Source organism: Diadema setosum, chromosome 22, assembly GCF_964275005.1.
Source record: "Diadema setosum chromosome 22, eeDiaSeto1, whole genome shotgun sequence".
Taxonomy (NCBI): domain Eukaryota; kingdom Metazoa; phylum Echinodermata; class Echinoidea; order Diadematoida; family Diadematidae; genus Diadema; species Diadema setosum.
In genome coordinates, this window is record NC_092706.1 from 6,518,419 (window position 1) to 6,543,063 (window position 24,645).

General features: G+C 39.4%; 3 protein-coding genes and 1 pseudogene across 4 annotated transcripts in view; 1 reads left to right on the top strand and 3 right to left on the bottom strand.

Moving 5' to 3' along the window:
• The window catches only part of LOC140245059 (protein transport protein Sec61 subunit beta-like), a 231,514-nt gene that overhangs the window by 170,916 nt on the left and 35,953 nt on the right, over positions 1 to 24,645 (bottom strand). The gene's annotated exons all lie outside the window — the stretch shown is intronic.
• Positions 415 to 24,645, bottom strand: part of LOC140245077 (uncharacterized) — a 25,659-nt gene continuing 1,428 nt past the window's right edge. The window contains exons 2-12 of one of the 2 annotated variants that reach the window (XM_072324676.1): positions 14,609 to 14,661; positions 13,775 to 13,836; positions 13,119 to 13,276; positions 11,072 to 11,236; positions 8,788 to 10,279; positions 8,151 to 8,345; positions 7,195 to 7,425; positions 6,056 to 6,213; positions 4,713 to 4,906; positions 4,134 to 4,283; positions 415 to 2,105 (exon numbers count right to left, since the gene is read on the bottom strand). In XM_072324676.1, the coding sequence (XP_072180777.1) occupies positions 1,307 to 2,105; positions 4,134 to 4,283; positions 4,713 to 4,906; positions 6,056 to 6,213; positions 7,195 to 7,425; positions 8,151 to 8,345; positions 8,788 to 10,279; positions 11,072 to 11,236; positions 13,119 to 13,276; positions 13,775 to 13,805 (3,573 nt within the window). In that variant the 5' untranslated portion in view covers positions 13,806 to 13,836; positions 14,609 to 14,661 and the 3' untranslated portion in view covers positions 415 to 1,306. Of the gene's footprint in view, positions 2,106 to 4,133; positions 4,284 to 4,712; positions 4,907 to 6,055; positions 6,214 to 7,194; positions 7,426 to 8,150; positions 8,346 to 8,787; positions 10,285 to 11,071; positions 11,237 to 13,118; positions 13,277 to 13,774; positions 13,837 to 14,608; positions 14,662 to 24,645 lie in introns of both variants that reach the window. The other variant, XM_072324675.1, reaches the window with a different exon arrangement.
• On the top strand, positions 17,478 to 20,304 carry LOC140245377 (uncharacterized). Its single transcript, XM_072324952.1, has 3 exons — positions 17,478 to 17,801; positions 18,263 to 18,411; positions 18,695 to 20,304. The coding sequence occupies exons 1-3, from the start codon at positions 17,791 to 17,793 to the stop codon at positions 18,856 to 18,858; spliced, it is 324 nt and encodes a 107-aa protein (XP_072181053.1). The 5' UTR covers positions 17,478 to 17,790; the 3' UTR covers positions 18,859 to 20,304.
• LOC140245364 (uncharacterized) lies at positions 20,860 to 22,681 on the bottom strand (annotated as a pseudogene).

A 24,645-nucleotide genomic window follows, 5' to 3' on the forward strand; every position in this document is an offset into this window, starting at 1 on the left:
AAACACACACACAAATAATATACAAGAATACATGAGATGTCCTTGTAAGCTATTATCATTGTATTTTCGCAAAATGAAATTGTGTTGCATACATGAAAGCTACTATGTGCATCAAACAATGACAAGATTTGGATAAGCTTTGAAATTCTTATGATGGACAATAAGGGAATGAAACTACACTAATTGGGTGTACTTTAAAAAAACTGAATACATGGCGTAGCTAATATAACCGTGTCGAAAAGCTTTAGTATGTCTGTGTTGAATGCTATTTTCCTAATATAACCATATTAATTCATGGTGTGTATCTGGACTGGGGGGGGGGGGGGGGGGGGGGCTCGGAGGCCCCCACTTTTTTCCGACAATACATAGGAATACATGGGATGTAACCACTTTGCCCCCCCCCCCCCCCCCCACACTATTTTTTTTTTTTTTTTTATCCTGGAAGTGGTACCTAAAAAAAAATAATGTGGTTAAGCTCTTGCCAATTGCAAGTTGTACCAGAGCACTATTTTTTTTTTTTTTTTTTTGGGGGGGGGGAGGTCAGGTGATGTACACTTGAAGTGGAAGCGCAGGTAAGGCCTTTCTTCTCTTTTTTTGTGCTTGTCCAGCTGAAGAAACCCAGAAAGGGAATGAGAAAGTTGCACTGAAGGCGTTTTTTGTTTTGTTTTGCTTTTCTTTTTTTGCTTGAAAGCTTAGGAAATCCAGAAGTGGCACCAGAAATATAAACTGCTCCCCCTACTTCTGAAAACGTGGCTCAAGCCGTGCACTGTTCCCAGCACCATACCATCCAAGACGGCTAGATTGTTATTTTTTTTTCCCTCAATTTTGTCAATTCTATTGTCCATAATTTGCGATAGATTATTTTGGGAGACAAGAAAAATGAGATAAACACTATATGTAATACAGTTTTATTGCAAATCTGAAATGTCTATTCCTTTAGGTTACTTCTGAAGTTTTATAGATGACAGATGCCAAAGATACTCTGAGAGACACAGTGGTTGAAAATGGGTTTTAGTTTTTGATAGAAAAACTTCTCCAATGCAAATATCAAAATTACAGCTATATTGCATCTGAATGTTCCGCAAAAAGACTGGAAGAAATTAACCTTTTTGATGGCTACTAGAATTTGTGCAGGTAACATGTGAAACGAGCTCTAATTTGAAATCTCAAGGAACTGGCATATTAAGTATGTTGACCATGAAACATTTTACATATACTATAGTAAATAATTTATGATGAATAAGTTCATATCTACATATTCAAAGAGTACATTCCAAAGCACATACAATCTGCACTTAGGCAACTATCATCTCTTGATCAGTCCTTTCAAGTTGCTTTGCAGTCTTGCAATGTCCGCATCAAGCTTTGATAGGCCAACCTGAAACTGGGCTTCGTACTGAGTGGCGATGGAAGAAATTGTTGACTCGGACACGACGGAGCCAACCTCCGCTGAGTGAGACAGCGTGTGGCCAGCATCTGTGAGTCCTCCATTGGCATATACATGTACATTCTCTGGTCTAGTGGTACCATTTGCTGCACTGGTCAGACCGCTTAAGTGAGTGGAAAATGGTTGCAATCTCTCCCGATCTGTTCTGTCATGTGGCCCTGTGAGCTCGGAAACGTTTTCAGTTCTCCACACACTGGCATCCTCGGAACGCCCCGCAACATCCATGGAAGTGGCTTGATGTGGACCAACCGACGGAGCCTCGAGCACCCAGCGCTTCCCTTGGGCTACATCGGGTTTGGCAAAGCTGAGGTAGGAGGTGACGTCAGCATCGAAAGTGTCGTCTGCTCTGGACAAGCTTAGGCCTTCAGCTCGTGGACCGGGTCCAGTCCTAAAAGCAAAGTCATTCCTAACAGCTGTTGATCCTATTCCTGTCCCTCGCTCTACAGCGGCTTGAAAGTTTTCAGAACCTGCGACGGAGTTCCATCTCAGACTTGCAGGGCCAGTCCCTACATGCGGCTGCTGTAGAGGAGGAGGGGAAGGATCCTCCTCCAGTGTGCTTGAATCAGATAGTAATGACTGTATGGAGTCTAATGTCTTTGGTGACCTTTGACCTGTGTACGCACGTTGAGACTCTCTTTTGTTGAAAGCCAGCCCATATCTGAGAGATATAACAGGGAAATACACACCGTATAAACAAAGTGCTTTTGAACACAAAATCATCAGTTCTCCCAAACTAATGCACTATATATCATGGAAATGCTCTACAATGTGTAATATATATGACATTATAATGATCTGAAAGCTTAATACAAGTATGAACACTTTAGCATCAGAAAAAGAATACAAGTGTGTACTCATTATAAGTTGCTATATTTTGGCACATCTGTATCTAACCTATGTGATAGAGGAAAAAAATATTCTCAATTGTGCTGAACAGTTTTACCAAACTGTTTGTTAGTAGAGTTAACACATGTGCACACACACTCTCTCTTACACATACATGAAGTTCACACCCCAAATAAGACATACACACCTTACAAATTCATCGCCATCCAACCAACAACAATCAATGAAGACAAAAGTAATACATAGATGAAATGTCATCCTTGCAAAACACACTTATTCTAGATCGTCCTTAAAAAAAAAAAAATAGAAAAAAAATCTGCCATTACTTCCTCTTGTCAACCTTCACAAAGAATGAACAAACTTACTGCTAACCTTCACTAAAATGCTAAGAGTGGACAAACCCTACTAAACTGGCATTACCCTACCAGCATTGTTTTAAAATTGTGTGGCCTGGGACATGGTGAAATGATACATATATGTTGTTGACTGATCCCCAGACAGTTTGTGAGAGATCCTTGCTGGTAGGCACATGTACTTCACAATATTTGGAACTGAGGCTGCACAAGGCTTTCTAAATGAGAAGAAGTCAGCAATATTCTGAAACTGGATTCAAGTATCCTGACTGACATAAACCTTTCTGATAAAAAGTGATGAATGTTTATTCATTTCAACAAACTGACTACACAAGGTAACTGGGCTAAAAATCAGCATTATTTTGGCATTGCTATTTAATATCGCAATCATAGAAGGAAAGAATAAGACAGATTTTTTTTTTTTTTTTTTTGTGAGCTACGTGAAAACGTTGCACGACTTGTGCTGATAAGTCCATTCTACTTAAAATGACTGACCAAAGTTTGAATTGTATGTATACCGACTTTACTGTTTTTCCCTATCAAAAATTGAACATGAAAGTCTTGCTCCATTCAGCTGCAAACAACAGTGGAGCTTGAAATTGCATTTCCCATTATTGTTTGACTAAAATGTAACATTGGCCATGTGGCACCTTCAGGATTGATGAACGTGAGGTATGCTACAGGAATAGATATTGCACATAATTATGGTCTCATACAAGCCAATAGCAAAGATTCACCCCAGTAACTTTACAATTTTACACCAAAAATACTCAAATATAACAGCACTGCAGGAACACTAATGAAAAAGAAGGCCCAATATATTTTTTTCTTTTTCTGTAAACATTTTTATTTGTGGTTGATGAGGGAGAATTTCCCTAAAAGATACATCCCATGGAGGTTGGGAGGTCTTTTCTTGATAAAAATTTGATATAATGATGGAATATTTGTTGGCTTTGATGCAGGTATAGTACTTGTATGCTATATATTGGCAATTCCTGAGTGAAGGAGCATGCAGTATTGATTTATGGACTCCTAAGCAGTGTTTGAATAGGAATGAAAAAAAAAATTGAAACAAGATGACTCAATTGTGTACTGAACAGGAGAGGCCTTGAATCTTCATTTGCATGCCCTAGATTTTATATATTTTCTAAAAAAATATTGTCATTTCGGGGACTGATACAGATTTGTTCATGTGGGTCCATCGCTTTAGAATAAATTGCCATTTAATATTCGGAAAACTCACAATATTGACGTCTTCAAGGTGAAACAAAAATCATTCTTAAAAATTTGTGTATAAGTAATATGATTCATTTTATATTGTTTGCCTTTTGTGCATTGTTCCCTATTTGCATAATTTTCCATTTTCACCTCTTTTAAGTGACTTGAGCATTTCTGTGGATATTGTGCTGTAAAAACAACTATTATTATCATTATTTCGAACTCATGCCTTTATATTATGTACAGTACGTGCAGATGTCAGACCTTACCTGTCTTTGCCCATGTAAGAATTGGTGGTGCCCTCCGATGATCTGTGCTGGTCCAGCCACGATTCCAGGCGGGTCTGCTTGCTCTCATCTGGAAGTGAGGTCTTGGGCGAGGGGTCCGGAACAACTGTGGATATAATCCGCTGCATATCCCTGAGGAGAATGAAGTCAATGGCACATATGCATAACACCATACCAGATCATCTATCTATCCGTCTATCTCATCTTTCTATCTATCTATCTATCTATCTATCTATCTATCTATCTATCTATCTATCTATCTATCTATCTATCTATCTATCCATCTCATCTTCTTATTCATTACCATGGTATCCATCTATGCATCTTCTCTATCTTACTCCTCAAGGAACATATTCTATCTAGATGTATCTAGCTATCTATCTGTCTATCTCATCAATCCATCTTCTCTATTTTACTCCTTGAGGAACATATTTTTGACTCCAGGAAGCATTTTTCCATTTAAGCATCTTGGAAGCTTTGTACATAATGGCCTACTTCTGTAAGGGATGCCGTGATGAGGGGGATGTCATTACCATGGCAACAAAAATGACGATGCCTCACCTGGTCATATCCTGCAAGCGTTGGATCTCTCTGTCCCGCTGCTCCACGCTTAGCCGGAGTATCTCCTTCTCCCTCTCCTGAGACTCCACCTTAAGGGTCTCCGCCTCCAGTTCAGACCGGAGATGAGAGAGCTCCTGGCGGAGGTTGCTAGTCTCCAGCGTCCAGTCGTGTCTCTTTCTCTTTATGTTGGCATCCTGCAATGAAAGCAAACAAACAAAGATATAAATATATCAATATGAGCAGAAATATGTACACACCCAGGCTTATTGATTTTTATCAATAATATTAGTTGTAAATTTGAAGGTGGAATGTCGTGGATGTCTTCTTCAGCACTGGAAACAATTTTAGTCATCAATTGTAAATGCCAGAATTTAGCAATCGCACAAAAACTTTATGAAGTTCTGCTTGTGTGATCTCTTTTAACTGGCATCTCGCACACAATGAGTACAGAATGCAAATAGTACTGTGAAAATTTCCAAGAAAATTGAAAAAAAAAAACCAACAATCAAACAGCAAGCTTTTTTCTGCATGTCCCTTGGAAATAAGATACTTTTGACTGAGAACATTGCATCAAAAGTTGTTGATAATCCTAGTTTCCACCCAAGCTTGTCAAAAATCATGACTCAGTAATGCATGCAGTTGTGGGTGGGACATGCAATCTACCAAGTGCTGGAAACCACATTTTTATTTATTCATTTATTCATTTATTCATTCATTCATTCATTCATTTATCTATTCATTCATTTATTTATTTATTTATTTATTTATTTATTTATTTATTTATTTATTTATTTGTTTATTTATTTATTTATTTATTTATTTATTTATTTATTTATTTATTTATTCATTTATTCATTCATTCATTCATTCATTCATTCATTCATTCATTCACTTTTTTATTTTTGTATTTTTTATTATTATTTTTTTTTTTGGGGGGGGGGGGTAGGTTTGGTGCTGTATCTTTCAACTGTTTATTGCGACTATTTCAAATTATCTTCCTTTTAAATAAGCCCTGTATTGTCCATACATATTTGTTTCAATAGCGGAATTTTCAAAAGTCTCTTAATTGCTTAAGTTACTACTGCTTCTCAAATTGGCAAAACATTTAAGAAGCTCAAAGTTCCTGTTTCTCTCTAAAAGTCGTAAAAATAAAAATATCCATGCTGATTTTGTGCAAATTTAATGAATTTATCCAGCCCCTATATCTCCTTCAAATTTTGTAAGGATAGTGAAATTCACAGTTGCCTATTCAATGATTTCTAGACGATTTTGTGACACAAAACTCCCAAAGGACTAGTTTGATGTCGTTTAAAAGAGCAACGAGTAGAGGGAACGTTGGGTACCATTTTGTTGAAAACCTCTTGCATGCTGCGCTTTTCATCAGTGAGGCTCTTGATGGTAGCTCTCATCTCGTTGGCCGTAGCTTGCTGGCGGTCTGACTCTAGGTGGAGCTCTTCAACTTGTTTCTGCAGATTGACGTTCAGGGATTGCAGGGTAAGAACTGATGTGAGGAAAGAATGACAGAAGGAGTGAGAGAGAGAGTGAGAAACGGAAGAGAAATGAGAGAAAATGACAAAAATTCAGTCATAACAAAATCCATTTACTGGTTTTAATACCTCATTACAAATCTTGACATTAATCTCCTGAGCAGTTAACTTGTCTATTTGACCAGAAATTTCTCGAAATCTGAAGAGAGATAAAAAAAGTCTCAAGTTCACAAGCTCACAATAAAAAAGACAAAGAATGAAAGGCAAAAATAAGTCACGGGATCTGTTTTAAGTAAAATTTTATTGTAAATCATAACAAGTAATCATAATGTTTCTAAATTTGCACAGATAATGTTACTTGTTTTTTCATGTTTGGAATTATAATGATGATTACATTACACCAAATTTGTCTAAAACTGCCCTGATTGAGTGAACCCTGATATTTGAGAGTTGGGAGGGGGTAAGGTAGTTGGAAGACAAAAGCCTATACATTTAAGAATTTAACTGGGGTGGGAAAGAATTACTTCTCATTACAAAATTCTATAATTTTCTTCTAACATTTGTTGAGACTAATGATATCTATTGGCTTGGAGTTCTGAAAATCCAATATGGTCACTGCCATCAAAAGGAGAATTTGTGAATCTTGAAAGGACTTGCATTTGCCAGAAAAACAAACTTGCATACCCCAAGAGAAAACTGAACATCACTGCAACTATGAAAATGAGCAAATGATGCCAACCCCTCGGCGTTCGCCCCGGGTGACTAGCAATAGTCAGCAAATGGTGTCAACCAGGCAGATTGTGCCATACACTTGATTGAATGACTGAAACTATGACATTTAAATATTAGAAAAAACAAAAAACAAACCCATGTTTTCCCGGGCAATTTCCTTTCTCTTGCTCCCCAGGCAGAGTCAGAGTGTAAACAATTTCAGTTTTCCACAAGGTTTGCTTCCGTAGCCTCGTATCAGGGAGAAACAGATCATTGTCACCCACCTTCGAAGCTGACGCCAGACTGGTCGGCTCCCTTCCCCTGGGCCTGCAATTCCAGCTGCCGGAGCTGCTGGCTGGCCAGCCGCAGCTTGCGCCTCAGCTGGCTGTTCTCGCTCCTCATCGGCTGGAGGGCCAGGCTGACCTCCGTCTGGAGGTCGCGACCCAGACTGGTGTACGGCAGTGTCTCCACGACCTCTTCCAGCTCGGACAGGAGGTCCTGGGTCTGCATATCGGCTGGACGTGACAGTTGAGAGAAAGTGATCCAGTCTTTTTATTAACCTTTACTACACTTGTGGTGACAATCTGCCATATTTTCAAATTCACGAAATTCTTCTGTCAAGACGTTTTCATTGCAACTGATTGACAAATTGCCCCACATCAATGTAAATAATCTGCAATATACTGTTCTTAACCCTTTGAGGATGGGCTGATTTTGTTACAAGCCGCATACTGTATACGCCATATATTTTGCGAGTCTAAATTTTCGCGCATCGGGAATTCCTGACGATTTCGCGAGTGGTTAAATTTGCGATCGTGGAGTCCTGTAGTGAACGGAGAAGTGTACACGTGTACGTCACAATCACATCGGGATCAGAGTCAATATTTTCGCGTGTCTTTAATTTTGTGAATAGCACCTGACTCGCGAAAATAAAAACCTCGCGAAATATTCGGTGTATACAGTAGCCCATAGACATCAGCCCGAGTATACTCAGGACTAGTCTTCAACGAGTTAATGCTACTGTATACTTTGAACACAGAATACAGCTGTACTTCCTGTGAGGTTATACCAGCACAACAACAACAAAAAGATTGAAGCAAGAAGTTTACTTCACTATGAGTAATGTACTGATCGACAACAAATTTGAAAAAAAAAAATCAAAATTCGTCAAATTCCACTAAAAAAGCGAGAAAAAAAATTGTGTCAAAACTTTTGTTTTTACAGTAGTGGCCGTTGGTACCTGTCGCCATGGTTGCAGTCCGCAGCTCTCTGGTAAGGTACTGGAGTGTCCGCACTTGATCCCACAATGCACTGCTGCCCTTCTCCCTGGTGACGGAGGCCCATGGGGGACGGATGGTCTGGGGCGGGGTACAAACCTGGATTCCGACCTCATCTTTCCCCTCCCTCCTTGGAGAGGTACTCTGTCTTGGATTCGCTGGGAAAGGGGAACAAGAACGGGATAAAACCAGCTCAGAAATTAGGTGAAGCCAGCCAAAAAACGAGATTTATCACCAGGTCCTATATGATACATACAATATGATGTGTCTCTACAGCTTCACTGACTTTTTTGACATTTCAAACATGCATTTGCTTATCTGTACTATGTAAGTTAGACACTCTGTTACTTCAGACTACTTTTACAAAGAGATTTTAAACTGAAATGGCTTGCACACTGTTAGCCATGGAAGTCAATAGCAAAGCCACACAGCGAGTTGATTTGGGTCTGCGTGACAAACACCTTTACTCCGAATCTCAGCGTGCTTGTACTTAGAATGTATTGTCAGATGACAGGGTGGATGAGGAAGAGATTGGACTCAATTCTGACAAACAATTGCCAAACTCTTTTAGTTTGCTACCAGCGTGCTAATGTCTCTTACCTTTCTGATCTTTCCCTGCATCTAAAGGCTGCTGTTGATGGCACTTTCTTGGCTGAACCGATTCTGGCTCCTCTGCGAGTTGATCTGCTATTCTCTGCATCTGGCTGACAACGGACACAGGGCTCTGATTGGCTGGCTGCTTGTCACATGACTGCCCAGTGTCTCTGACGGGGGGCTCGTGGTTCAAATCATTACTGCAGGTGGTAGGAGTGCTCTCCATACCAATCCCCACACCAGTAATTGGGTTTGGTTCCCTTCCTTGGAGGCCTTCAGTATGGTTAGCTATCTTTCTTTCCTTCTCAGACCCCACATGACTTACATTACCCCTGTATTCAGGTTGCAATGGTCTAGTCCCACACTGCATGCTACTACTCTCTTGGACTATTCCACTATTGTGAGGGTTGGGAGTACCTGAGTGAGGGATGGAGAGATTGCCACTGTGAGCTTGCTGGCTTCTGTTCATCTCCTGGAGTTTGCCCACAAGGTCCCGTAATATAGACTGGGTGGTTTTCTCTGAGCCTGGTTGACTGCCTGCCGTAGCGGACGATTGGCTGGTTCTGACATTTGACCTCTCTTGTGCTACTGCTCTACTTGGCTCAAAACCAACTTGTCCAGGTTCTGTTGGGTATCGCATTGCTATGTGCTGGTGTTCTTGACATTGAGGATTAACATGTCTCCATTGTGAAGTGACCTGAGCATGTTGCTGCAACTCATTTGCCCATAGTTGTCCATCCCTTGGTGCCGAAACACCATTCCACTGTGGGCTGATCCATGGTTGGCGAGCTGCCATTTCGGCTGCCGTCTCCTCAGAAAAGGGCCTACTGGGAAATGCTGTCGGCATGTTATCCTTGGTTACATGAGAAGAGTGACCAACCAATGCGGGTTGCTGCAACATTGCGGGGTTCTGGCATGGCAACCCGGCAACTGCTTGTGATGAGCTGATGCCACTTGGTGGCTGCATCATCTGGGAGTTTGTTGTAGCAACTCGTGGTATGGATCCTGGTTGCTGAGGTGAATGCTGCCTTTGGATATGTCCATGGTGGCAAGTTGTTTGTGTAAAAGGTTGTCCCTCTGTGGCTGCTAGATTGTGCCCGCGGGAAGACGGGATCTGCTCTGACATCGGATTTTTCACAAGTGGCGGGTGTACCCTCGTCTTCTTTACCACTCCCTCATTCAGAGTCCGGGGAGAGACTTCATAGGTCTCGACAAACTGTCTTGGCCCCCCAGGCTCCTGAGATTCTTGAGAATGGTGGTGGTCATGGCGAGATGTTGGAACATTCTCCTTGTTTCCAACAGAGACCCTGGCTGGTACTCTTGGTACACCTCGCTGATGTCTGTCCTGGACCGTTGCTGCTCCGCCCGGTTCTCCTGGGCGCTTCCTTTTCTTGGCATCCTCACCTGCAGTCTCCCTCCTGGGCCTAGTTGGGGTGGAAGACACAAGTTGGTGGTTGAAAGGGGTAGAGCCTTTTCCTCCCAGCTTTTTCTGCTTTGTCTGTCCTGGTGAATGGATTACATAAATCACACAAGAGGTGTAAATGGAATGCGGTCTTTATTGAACATACAGACACATTCATATCCCTAGTCTGAACTGTGAATTTTCTTGCACTACAATCAGATATTATGGTCCAAAATTGAGGAATGATCTCGGAGTGGAAATAAGATGTCCTTCTCTATCATGCTATCAGTGCAATCATGTTATTTCCATACTTTCCTCCTCATGATTCCCTCAGGGTGACCATTCAAAGACTGAATTTGACAATCGTTTATATATGCAGTTTCAAACTTCTGCTTCCAATACTCCAAACACAATCCCTGCAAACTTAGAGCATGTGAATTCAAAAGCAGTATTTGGCAATATCAATAGAGATTGTTGATGCATTTAAAGCAAAATAATGAAATGGAAGCTTTCCCAAGCTTTCCCAAGGGTTAATTGACAGATCATTCTGGTAATCTGGTCTACACAAGTTTATGCTTTGTTTGAACAGGATTGATGAATCCCATAAATTGTTATGCAAAGCTTATGCATTATGTTGCTCTGAAAATGAGTGAAGTGCCCCTAACGACTGAGAAAAAAAAAGAAAGGTCATTCGTACCAATTTGCCCATGAGCTAACTCCAAACTGGCTTGTTTCAGTACACTGGAAGCACTGCATGATGCAACTCTACGTAGGCACAGTGTGAACGTCCCTTTAGAATGACAATAAATGGCATTCCACTGCTACTCACGAAAAGTTGTAACTCTCCTTAAGCCTGATTTAATCTGGGGTGGACGGACATGCCCTTACCAGCTGTGGCATCCCTACGCTGTGATGAGTGCTCCGGCCTCCTCTGCTTCCCCGCCTCTCTCGGCTTCTTTGTTCCTCTCTTCCCCTGATCGGTGACTCTGGCCGCAGGGGGCGGCTTGGTCCTTGGTCTGCCAGCTTGCCTCTCAAGTTTGGTGGGTGCTTCATCTGCAAACATCAAAGAGCCGATGCCTTTCACACAGGTCATATGTTTAGATTTGACATGTGCTTGTTACTGTTGCAGTCAACATTACTGTGGTGATGTGGGGTTACACAATCCTCTGATAGAAAAGTACGGAATCCTAATACATTAATATGAAGTGTTTAGTCAAATTTTCTCCAATAAATAGGAGTACCCCACCAACTGTTCCCCTGTGAGGCAGGGACTACTGTATTGACAAAGAAGATTTGAAAAGCATATCTGGAATTGTAGAAGACCTCCATTTTTAGTGTCATCTAGTCTAAAATCAAACCCCACAATTAACGTTGTCTTACTCTGAACATTTTTTTTTTAAAATGCAAAATCATGTACAAAAAGCTTGATAATATTCCATAATACCCAAACTTCTCATACACACACCAAGACATCTTTGCAGTACATAGAAAAGAAAATTTCAGCCCTAGATAGTTAAACTCCTGTCTCTCTTTCTTCATTTTTTATTTTTTGGTTACATATTCATCACATTTAGCATACTTTTGCAAATTATGGAAAACTGGATCCCCTCCATTGACTTGTTGCTCCCATAAGTGTCCCAGGTGGACCATTGCTGCCACTGCCATTAACAATTTCTATTGCCATTAACAATTTCTATTGCCTGACCTGTAAATGCATCAACAGGCATTGCAATTTGTTTGTAGTTCTGGATCTGATATAAACCAAAACAAAACAAAGACATCAGAGTTTTGAGTTCTGGCAGTTGGGAGACCTGCCCTAAGCCCCTATGAAGGCAACATATAGAAAATCTACCCCTTTTTGAGCAGTTTGCTTCTTCTTTTCTTTTTAAAATATCCTCCCAATTTCTCCCAAGTTTAGCTGAAGTCCGATTGTGTGGGCTTTAACCCTATTCTAACTGGGGGGGGGGGGTCAAATTAACCCCCCCGACGTTTCGCGCCATGATTTCGCAACGCGCAAAGCTTTTGCCGCGTCGTTTCACGACTTTTTTCATTGAAGTCTCCCGCATATTTTGAGACCAAATTTGCGACGTCCGGGTACACCTTTTTGAAGTTACGTAATGTTTTGCATATGCATGTCAACCAAAAAACAGCTCAAATTCATAATATCGTGTGCAAATCCAATGCAAATTATGTTTTTTGGTTAAACTAATATAAATTAGATTATTTCAACTTTTGACCACTGAAATTAATCAATTCTAGTGTAGATAAGCCTGAAAAAGTGCCTGCAACAAGTTTTGGCAAAAAAACAATAGAAAACAAAAGGTTGAAAAAACAATAAAATACATAAGAAATTAAAACAATAAAAAACAAAAGAAATTAATTTCAATTGAGCTATTTTTTTTTACACGAAAATTGTTTGATGTGTCTTGAGGAATTCTGACACAAAAATTTAGCAATCCTCCAGTCTTTTTAATTGAGTTATAGGTGAAAATATGATTTCATGCACAAATTTGCATAATTAATTTATCAAAAATAGAAAGGCAATATTTTTCTATTGTACTACGATGTAATCTTGTAGTTGACATCCAGCTCTATCTTCAGGCAAAATTTCAAGGCGATCGCGTGATCGGCGGCCGAGATCTGAAGGGGGGGTTAAATTGACCCCCCCTCAGTAAAAACTTGGTCTCAAATAGCCCAGTTAGAATAGGGTTAAAGGACAAAAACAAAACACATTTAAAACACGGTCAATGGATGATGGATGTCAGACCATGAATGGTCGTAAACAGACAAGAGGTGTTAACCATGCATTGCATTTCACTCTGACTCACTTTAGCCTTCAGCTCTAGCAGGTTAGCTCAAACAGATGACGATGTAACAATTCAAGTAATTCTATCAAATCCTCATCATTTCTAGGCAAATTCAATGTTTGGCTCACCATGGTCAGCATGATCCATGTCCAGCATGTTGGCCAAGAGGGCAGCACACCTGTCCAGTCCCCTGTGAGTGGTGACCACAGGGTCCTCTGTGTCTGTGGAGTAGAGGGAGTAGCCAGAATTGACCGAGGATGGACTGGCGGGCCTCTTTGCACTATTCCTGGAGGATTTGTGACGGAAGACAAGAAAAGCAAAATGTCACACTTGCTCATCACTCTCATTTTCCATTTTTAAACTGGTATTCTATCATTGTCTACCTCATGATTTTCAAAAGCAGGTCATACAAAATGAAATGAATTACTGGTAGCTTTTCCTCCCAAGTTCAATACCTAGGGCCATAATACATGTACCTCTTCCTCTTACACCACAAACCTGATGTACCGGTAATATATCCTACCAATATACAATTGATCTTGCTTGATAGGCAGTTTTTTTTTTTTTTTCAGTTTATGGAAACTTTTATAACTTGAGTGACAAATATACTTTTTGAATGAAGGCGCCAGCGCTGTATTCGTATTGATGATAGTAGGTGACCCAAACTGGATTAAACAAAATGATTTTAAAAAATATATTATTTTTTCCCCCAAATTACAATAATCATGAAAACCGTTATCATAATAATGTAACATCGACATAAAGAATACCTTCACTTACTCACCCTGCCTTTCGACTGATAGGCTTCCTCTCATTCAGTTGTCTTGGTTTAGCAAATTTTTGACTCTGGATCATGTGGGGAGAAATGGATAACAAATTTCAAATCAGTACTTAGCTGGGCTTGACATTAGTGGTGACAGGGTGGCCCAGGGCCACTAAAACTTGGTGTAGGGCCACCATATTTATCTTTTGGTAGTCCAATCAGATGACTAAGATTCAAAATGGATCGTTATATTTACTTTTATTTCGGGCCACCAAACTTTCAGATTTGAAGATTTTAGTGGCTAGACCAGACCCCCCCCCCCCCAAAAAAAAAACCCAACAACAACACAACAACAAACAAACAAACAAACAAAAACAAACAAACAAATAGTGTCAAGCCCTGCTTGGTATATCAAATGAATAAAAGATCAGAAAAAAAATTAGAAATGTTTGAAATACAAATACAAAATTCCATCACATTTGGAGCAGCACAATGTCTTTAGTGAGAGCATTCAATTCAATTAGTATGCTGCTGCCACAACATCACACATACAATGTACATTCACATAGAAATTAAACACTGTTTAACATCTCGGAGTCTCTGAGCTACAAAATGTGAGTTCGTCCTCCTCCTCCTCCTCCTTCTTCTTCTTTCCCTTCTTCTTCATCTTCTTCTTCTTCTTCTTCCAGTAATATAAAGTAGTCTACATCCCTCTTAGCAAGGTATAGTCTACAACAGCAAAGTATTCTGGTACTTTACTTGACAAACAACTACGGACATAGCACATGAGTGATCAATGGATAGTTGATTGACCTCTAGTCTGATACACACAGAGTACTGATGGAAGATTCTTACCTTTCCCTTGTTCAAACCCGCTCTTGCAGCCATGTTCAACTATTTTTGAGGATCTATGACAGACAAACAGGTGAAAAAGAAAGAAAGTATGGAACATGTCAAAAAGAAAGCAACAATGAAATTAAATAGCATGTGCCATGCAATCAGATCGCATGGATCGCAAACTGTATTCTGGTGTTTTGTATATTTTTTTGGTACAAATCACACTGTCATCTGAGCTTTTGGCATTAGTCATTCCTAATGTTCAACATTGTACTTTGCAATCTGGTGACTACTTCTTGGAATATTTCAGTGACTGATACGTAGTAATAGGGATCGTGCATATTCATAATAGGGTAGATTATTGTGTGTCTATATGCAAACGATCTTGCACATAGATTTCTAGCACATGATACGTGAATCTTGCACACAGATATTTCAGTGAAAGATTTCCCTTTACAAGACCATAATATGAATGTACAGTAAAGGTTCTAGTACTAGTAGGAAAACATTACACTAGTAGGAAAACATTACACTCGTGTAAAACTATTACACGAGTACCACTGTAGATCATAGATGTTTTCATGACTATGTATTTTAAACAGTAGGCCCAAAGAGTATCTCCTTTTGTTCCAAGGTCAAGCCATGACAGGCATAAAATGTTCATGATGTCATACTAATGATACTATTACTAATCTATTATACAAAGGCATAATTTACCGTTTGCAGATGAAACAAAACCCCAGCATTAGTGCTTTAAAATAGTTCTAAAATGTGAGTCAAGATGGAAACAACCACTGTAAAAATTGTAATCCCTATCTAATTGATGTTAAGTACTGTTAAATACACAAATTGTGAACAATAGTTACAATAAAAATATTTCCAGTCTACATGTAGACTGTCTCTACTGCAGTTATGGTTTATTGAGAAAAATACTGATATCTCCTTTATATTTAAAGGTATACTATTTTAATCTAGCAATGGCCTTTCCAATGAAAATATGGGTCATATAGATATCAAAAATGGGAAAGTTCGGTTAAAAATTGTATCCATATTTTTAGATGAATTTTTCATTTTCCATATTCTGACACTTTACCCGATGCTACGCCCCGCCCCTAAAAATAGGCGATATCGGATTCTCTCGATCATGTGACCTGTGACCTCACAACCAGAAGACCGACGCTTGATCCCAGTCGGTCATCGCGTATGTTACGTATGTTTCGAGTGGTGACACTTTCTGTTTCTTGAGTTGTTTTCGGATATTTAAAAGCGAAAATGCCACAGCGATGTGTTGTTGCAGGATGCAGCAACACCACAAAAAATGGTGTTAGTTTGCATCAATTCCCAAATGACGAAAACGTTCGCCGAATGTGGACTGCAAAAGTTCAATTGATAGAGCAAAGTGGAGTGTGCCATCGATCGGAGAGCAGTGTGATTTGCGTGCCCATTAAATTTTGATGACTTTCAAGGAAGACGATTTCGTCGAAAGTGGGAAGCATTCCCACCAGTTAGGAGTTAAAAAAAAAAAAAAAGCGAATGCTGAAGTCATCTGCGGTACCAAACATCCAGCTTGGAGCTGGACCTAGATTATCTGAGGAAAAAAACACCCAGGAGAGCAGCTGTGTAAAGCGAGAACGAATACGGATGAGGGTAAGTTAGCCAGGCCAGGCCGTGCCCGTGCAGTGTCGATACGGGAACTACCACTAGTACGTGTATAATCTCTTTATGTCACTGATCGCGGAGGCTGAGTTTGATTTACTACCGGTACGATTGTGATTGTACTGTATACAAATGTATTCGCTATTACTTAGCTCAACTATTCATTTGTGAAAATGACTCTTCATTTAGTTATGTCAGCTTTGTCAAGAACTCCAGCGGTGTTATTGGATAGCCGAACCATACAACCCGAACGCTTCGCGTTCAGGTCGGTGCGGCTATCCTACCGTATGACTATGCGATGAGCAGACTTGACTGGGGATGCATGAAGGCGAGGGACGCGACTACTGCCGGCGCGGGCCCGCGCGCAGAGCTCTTGCATTCGCTTGCGCTCCTCCGTGCTACTACCGTACTAGCCTCAGCCAACTGAGCCTCGTACAGTAGTCGGCTCAGGGCCTGCTATCTTCCCCTCTCACGTTGAATCCTGCTTTTTGTGTGAAGGTTGCAATTTGAATTGACTATGAATCAAAGCTTGAATTTTGCTCTGGTATTCAATTGTAATAATCTGTTCACCACTTGAATGGTTTAGTAGAGATGTCTGCAGTTACTTGTAATGTTACTAATTTTGCCAGAATGTCCTAAATGCGAGGGTGTGGAATAATTTTGCATGCAACCGTACTTTCATAGACCTACTATAGTGCTAATACATGTAGGCCTACTAATATCCCACGTGTACACATTTGTACTGGGAATTATCTGCTTCATTGAAGGAATTCAATGAAGCAGGTCCGCTTCAGGCATCAGCATAAAATGTATCTTGATATTTCGCTCGGTCTAAATTCAGTGACACATGTATGCAGGGGTGAAAGAATAGACCAAAAAAACAAAAACAAAGAAAAAGAGGGATTTTGCATGTTCTGCTTTGTATGTTTACGTATGCGGTGTGTGTTTGTATGGGTACCGTAACTTTTTCCAAAACTAATGAACCAAAAGTGGTCATAAACATTTCAAGATTTTTAGGACAGTTGCAATAGTCACAGTGTTTACCATATGCCTCTAATACCGCACAAAACTGAACTGAAACCAGTAGGAAAGTGTAGCACTAATAAATTTTGCATTTGCGGTTACAAAGCTAGGTTACTAAGTAAATCCCGCTTCAAAAATGGGCTAAAGCTGGACTACAGTAGAAGGGATATCAGACATTTTGTGTGATACTCTTGCACTGAAGTGTGAATGCAATTCAAAGGAAACCTACAGTTGATGAATTCCCAAAATTGATTTCATACCTTAGAGCCCCAAGAATTCATTTGCTGGAGGTAGTACCAACAACCATTTTCTCTTTGATTTGCCTCTCCAATTCATTTTTTGTTCTTGATATCCAGATACGAAAGTCGCTAAAAAGTTGGATGACATCATTTGCAGCACAACTCTTCTCAAAGATATCAAGAAGATGTCATGTGGGCAACAAACTTCCTCTCTGGAATCATTTCACAGTGTGATTGATCAGTTTGCACCCAAGATGAAGTCATGTATACAGATACCATGGCATGCTTTGCAGGCAAGTATATTTTTGTTTGTATTTTAATAGTTAATCTGTGCTCTTACCCTTCCCCTGCCCTTCCAGCACCCCCACCACCACCACAAAAAAGACAGGAAAGAAATGTACTGACTAGACTTCCCAATCTTTGTTTTACAACAAATATTTGAGTCTTCAGGTGTCTAAACAAGTCTTTCCTTATTTCAAAGACAATGCTTTAATGCACTTTACAATTTCTAGTGACACATTGTTCCTTCCTACAATGACAATGGCCTTGAGAATGAGAAGTAGAATACCTAAATTCACAAGGTAAAATCCAAGTGCCCCTCCCCATCCATTAATATACTTAGCTATGCCATTTTGTCCTTTTATTTGAATGGTTGTTCCAATGTTATGTTACTACTGAACATCATTTTTTCTACATATAACCTTGTGTCCAATGGCTGAATTTCATCACCAAGTTCTTAATATTACTGTTGCAGGCTTCACCTTGCAGCATTGCATCACAACCCTAACAGTGACCGGCAACAAGCCACCACAGGTGAAGGAGAGCGTCATTTCATCATCATCAAGCCCAAATACAAGCCTGGATCAGCGACTGCGAAGCCCATCAAAGAACCTCCCACCTACTGTAAGTTAAAGCTGTGATAAGCAAAATAGGATGCTGTCTAGTTTTGTCGTAGTAAGCCTACTTTGTACATAGAAAAATTATACAGTACATGTATATCACTTGGTAATGGTAGTTATAACAGTGCTTCCCCGCTACAAAAAAAATAAATAAATAAAGAAATGCAGAAATAGGGAGAAATGTATCATTCAAAATAAAAGATATACATGTACTACATTTTAATGTAAAGAAAAACATCTGTGTGTTAATTTGTTTTATATCTTCCCCCTTTTTTTCTCTTCTATAGCATATGCTGAGGAACTCATGACTGAAGTTTCAGAGTATGACAGTGAGGCATCTCCACATGCAAGACAGCCATCACCACCTCCACTGTCCAGTGAACACACTTACCCATCAAAAGAAGATGTCATTCAACAGCATCAGACCCAACTCAGTTCAGCCCATGAATGAAGTGAGGTCGAGTGGATAAGAGTTCTTAGGACACAAGGCTACAAAGAAAAAAAAATGCTGTCCAGTGGTTTTAGAATAAATAAAAGGACAAAGTGGCTTAGATAGGATATATTGATGGGTAGGGGATGGGGTGCACCATACAATTTTTTTTTTCCATTTTTGTCAGCCCACTGAAGGATAAGAGACTGAGGGATTGAAATGGTTTCTATCATCTACTTGTCTGTCATAACTTGTCTCCACCATGCTCAGTTTTGTCCAAACCTTTTTGGTACATGTACATAGTTCTTAGGGACAGTGGGATTTGGATGGAGTCAAAGGTCACACAGGTCAATGACTTTTAACCTGCTTTAATTTTTTTTTTTTTAGCAAGTTTTTCTATGTGCCAGTAACTGGGTGAGACATCCTCATGAAATTTGTCATTATTAGAAGTAAAAATATGTCACTAAAACCAAAAGGCATCAGTACATCAAGTTTTAGAACCAAGGAAAGAGTTGATTGGATACTTGAATTTTGCAGTATATGTTGTAAAACAAATAAGCATTGTGTACATTTATGATGGAGGACGTACATGTATGTCAAAATATGTTTTTATTTATTTCATTTTATTTATTTACTTATCAATTTATTATTTGTTGTATTTTTGTTGTATTTTTCTTTTATGGGGGGAGGGGGGTGTTAAATACAATGTACCTTCAATAAAGTTACCCCATAAAGGGTCTCCAGAAAGACCCATGGGATGTTTTATTGCACCAAGCATTCTTGAAAGAAGAAAAATACAACGTAGGTGTCACAGAAGTATTTTGACAGTCTGGTTGTTAAGTATTGTTAGTAAGTACATGCATCACCACTTTTTGTATGCCCGATGGTATGGCCTGTATTGTCTGTCCATTAGCAAATTGTTGTGAAGATAACGCATTTATTGTTTGGTAAAATTCATGCATTCTTGCATAGATGGATCATATTGAAGTGTGGTTGTGTGTAAAGGTGAGATAACTTAGGTAGGTCAAAGGTCATGGATGTGGTATGCCTGAAAATACACATTTCTCAAGATAACCAAGTATTGTTCAAGATACAATTACAATACAATACAATACAAAATACACAACACTCGTTGAATTAGCAACTGTAAGAGAGAGCTTTTTAGTTTCATCCATGTTTTAGATTTTGAAGTACGATTCAGCTCGTACAGTGGAACCCTGTTATAACAAGTATTGAGGGACTATGAAAATTAGAATTACCTTGTTTTATGAACTATCTCATTATAATACCTGGGTAGAAAAATAAATGTAAAAAGTTTGCTCTAATTTCTGTTGATATTTTAGCCATTCAAAAACTCATATTTGAACATTTGGTTAAATGTTCCTCTCTAAAACGGTATTTGTATCCAGTATCAAAAACATTTCTACATGTATGTTGGTTGAATGTTGATACCTTTGAATCATCTCATAGAAGAATTCAAGCTTACTTCATCCATTGTGAGATGAATAAATGTAGAAGTACTACACAGCATTACATGGAAGGTGTTCTCTTGATAATTTTAGCCAAATTCTACACAAGTTGTTTGTGTATATGTGTGTGTGAGGGGTGTGTGTGTGTGTGTGTGTGTGTTGTGTGTATGTGTGTATGTGTTCTGAATTAGTAAGAAAATCGCTATTTGGGTATTTTCATAATTACGGGGTCTAATTTATAAAATTGGAGTCCGTTACATCTGACAACCGCATGTTTTTGTTGCTTAGAGTACAGATACAGAGAGCTGAGAAAGATTGTAAAAGGATTCTGTAAATGATATTACATCCTCATGTTTAGAATCACTTTGAAATCTCTGTGTACTATTTGCATCTGTACTCGGCACCACAGAAACATGTGGGTGTCATATGAATCAGGGCAAGAAACATTTCAAGGGAAGGAGATGGGTTGCTATGTAAAACCAAAAAAAAAAAAAAAGATTTGTCACTCAAGAATACTTGTCACTGCGTTGCATCACTTACATTTATTGTTTGATCATATCTAAATGTGTAACATGTGAGAAAGCCATTACATACACTGTAACTATAAATAATGCTCCACAAATCTACATTTTCATGGTCAGCAACTTTCACCTCATTTTGAAAGAGCAGGGAACATACCGACACTGGGTAAAAAAGTACAATGTACAAGCATTTCATGAGAACACAAAACTTGTCATTTCCCCACTTCAAAATGTCATAGGAAAATAGGAAATGGATATGAATAGAAACAAGCTACATTAGTGGCAAAAATATGATTTACAGCTTCATGACCTATCACTCTCATTAGGCATTTCCCTTCTCTATTTACAATTTATGCACGTTCAGTCTACCGGTATATGCTCTGCTTGAGTAGCATAAACATACTAGTATTGAATTATGATTACAACAGATTAGGACAAGATAAATACTATGTATAATAACCACATGCAGGAGATGTAAATCAAAGCTACAAGAAAAGAAACAAATGTGGCACTATATTTGAACACATTAAAATTTGTATCACTGCAATACTCTCAAACTCAATAATTTGTTCTAAAGATAGATAGTAAGATACTAAGTAAAACAGAATACATGACAAGCATCCAGAGTCTTGTAGAAATGGTTTCTGAACTTGATTTCTGGATTCTACTCAGAGGTGTAGCCATGGGTAATACAGTGCAACATACAAGAAAAATAATCCCAATCCCAGTCCCTCAAATGTCACACTTGAAGATCCAAGAAACAAATTTTATATGTCCTCGAATCCCCTGTACACCTCGGATGGATAAGAGTAGGGGATGGTTGTGACGGCACATGAAGGAAGGCGAACACGAACCCTCCTGCCCAGAAAACCCCAACACCACTGAGCCAGCTGGCGGTATGCAATGTGCCTTGATCGCCTGCAAAAAAAAAGAGGAAATACAAGAAAGACAAGGGGGTTAGCAAGCATGTTAATACACTTGCATATTATGTCAATACTTGAATGCATAGGCATAGAATTGTTTTTCCCCCCCTTTTGATTTGTTCATGAATACATTATTCTCTTTAAACATCACAGGATTTGATGTCATAGCATTGTACATGTAATTACCGAAAAGGCCTGAGGCTATAACATAGCTAGACAGAGACAGAGAAGATCCCCCCCCCCCCCCCGCAAAAAAAACAAGAAGAAAAAAAAAACAATAATAATAATAATAAAAATGAACAGGTCCTAAGGAGGACCATGGAACCATGAAAATTACTTTGTTATACTATGGTACAAAAACACAAATTTTCATATAAAGAGCTGGGACCTGCAAAATGTTTAGATACATGTAACACATTGTATTAGCACTTTGTTATTTTTTTTTCCAACTAAACGAAGTTCCACTGTACAACCTTATAACATGGTTTATGAATTATACTCTTACTTATCAGCAGTTATTTGCTATGAAAAATGTAACTAAAAGTGTTCATTGTTGTTTCGAACTACTTCCAATTTGGGGACATGTCAATAACATTTTTTATTTTACTGATGATACATAACTTTGTTATAGTGTAAACCATTCTCACAAATTTGATAAACTTCTAAAGTTCAATGGCGTGCATGTAGTAGCACATTTGCACTAGTATAGGTACTCACTCATTCTCAGTTACATCCTTCCGGTGGTGACCCTCATACTGCTGTACATACTGAAAATACGCCGTCTCCAGTACCCACTTGTCTAGACATACTGGCTGGAATCCTGGGTGCTCCGTGATGCAATTCAGGTCCTCCTCACCGTCAGTGTAGTCATTCATCTTCCTCACCAGTACAGGAATTCTTTGCAGCATATGGACTCCCTCACTGACTGCATTGGGATACACCCACAACTGCATGAACACCTGTATTATCAAAATAGAAAGCATGAACATAAAGTGATGCTAAAAGAGGTTGTTTATATGTACGAGTTACTTCTGCAACAGTGAATTGTCTGCACACATTAATACATGAAATAGCCATGCGAGCATGTACATAACATACATGCAGCATACATGTACTATTCACATCCAACATTGGGCTGCCATCTAGAAGTTGAGATGACCTCCGCAAGATGTTGTGTTATACACGCAAAATATCTACAAAATGAGTCTATCACTATACATATACCAGAGGCGTCTCCCATAAAAACACCCCATTGTTTGTGAACGTTGGCTTGCCACCCCATGGCAATGCTCACCTGCTATATGCACATGTACTGTACTAAGTTTGTGGTAATCATCCACTTTAGTGGAATGTATATTTTTTGGTTGCCTGGCTTATTTCAGTTGAGGGTTTATTCCCTTCAAGTTTACCCAAGAGCTAAGGCTAAATATAACAACCAAATACAATGTATATCCCACTAGTGAATGATTGCCATAATCTCTATGCAGTAAATAGCAGTTATTGGCACTATCATAAAATATAGTAGCTTTGTCACTCCAATGCTGTGTATTTTCTGCTGTAGTGGCAATATTTATACATGATCCAGTGATTTGGAGACTCTACTTCATACTTTTACGAGAAGATAATCATACAAAAGTTACTTAGGAAGAAATTAGAGTCTACAGCTATATGGCTATAGCGTAGCCGTAGGTCTATCACAAGTACATTATACCTGGTAGACCTCTACTAGTAATAGGCCCAGGCAACTGTTCTTCTTTGTGTCACCAGCAGCCCACTTCCGAAGCTTCTTTCACTTTTGTTCTGAATAATATCTCACTTTATACTATAAAGTATAATGTACAAAATAAGACTTCGGTAACTGATGTTAGGCCCTAAGTTGTCCTTTTTCAAAACATAATTTCAAACTTTCAAAGTATATGTAACAAACGTTAGACTATGGATCAACAAATGAGCATAATACATTTGAAACTATGACTGGTAATAAGAAGTACAAGTTAACTTTAATTTACCAGTTTATTTCCCAGTCTCACTGTACTGCTCCTGCAGCGGCAGGCGCAGGTGCGTCGCCGTCAAGATCAGCGGCACGAGCTTCAGCATCTTCCCCGAGCCCGCCCGCAGGAGCGTCCACCGACTCGGCCTCAGCCTGACATGGGCCTCCACCTCTGCAAGCGGCTCAAACAAATAGATCTAGGGCCGCTGGCTCGTCTCCACTGTCGTCATCTGATTCCTCCATCTCAGATTCGGGTTCAGACCACCAAATCCGACTCAAGCCCCAGATCCATTGTCAAGAAGCAGCGTTTTCTCAAATTTTCAGAGCTACAAATTCAGTCCGAACGCAGACGCTAACACTTCACTGTAACACGTTAGTGAATCCAACAACGCCAGTCGCGCTAGTCAGTCGTATATTGATCAAACTATTGTGTACGCAAGACAATGCTCGTGTTAGCAAGTGCCCGAGTATTAGAGCGGAGAAATAAAACGCCTGTATTGACGTCTACGTATGCAACACATTTTCGCACTAACAGGTTCGGGAAGAATAAAATAACGTTGACTATAAATAAGATAAACTGGGTAAAATATGGGCCCAAATCAAATTACATCGTATGTGTATGTAGAGTAATGTTCAAATTCCTTAAACATGGGCATTTCCCCTCAGTTTACAATTTCAATACTTCATAATCGTGCTTTCAAAAGAGGGCAAAATTATCGCTCACACGTATTTTTTTAACACGCAGTGCAAGGCAGATATGCGAGCTCCTTCGAAGGCGAGCTGGCTCGTATATTCTGGTTGTGACGTATACACACATCTGTCAATCACCCGCCGCTGAGCCGGATTTTTTTAGGGGCGTTCCCGATAGACTTCGGTTTTGGCATTTTTTCGTGAAAATGAATCAT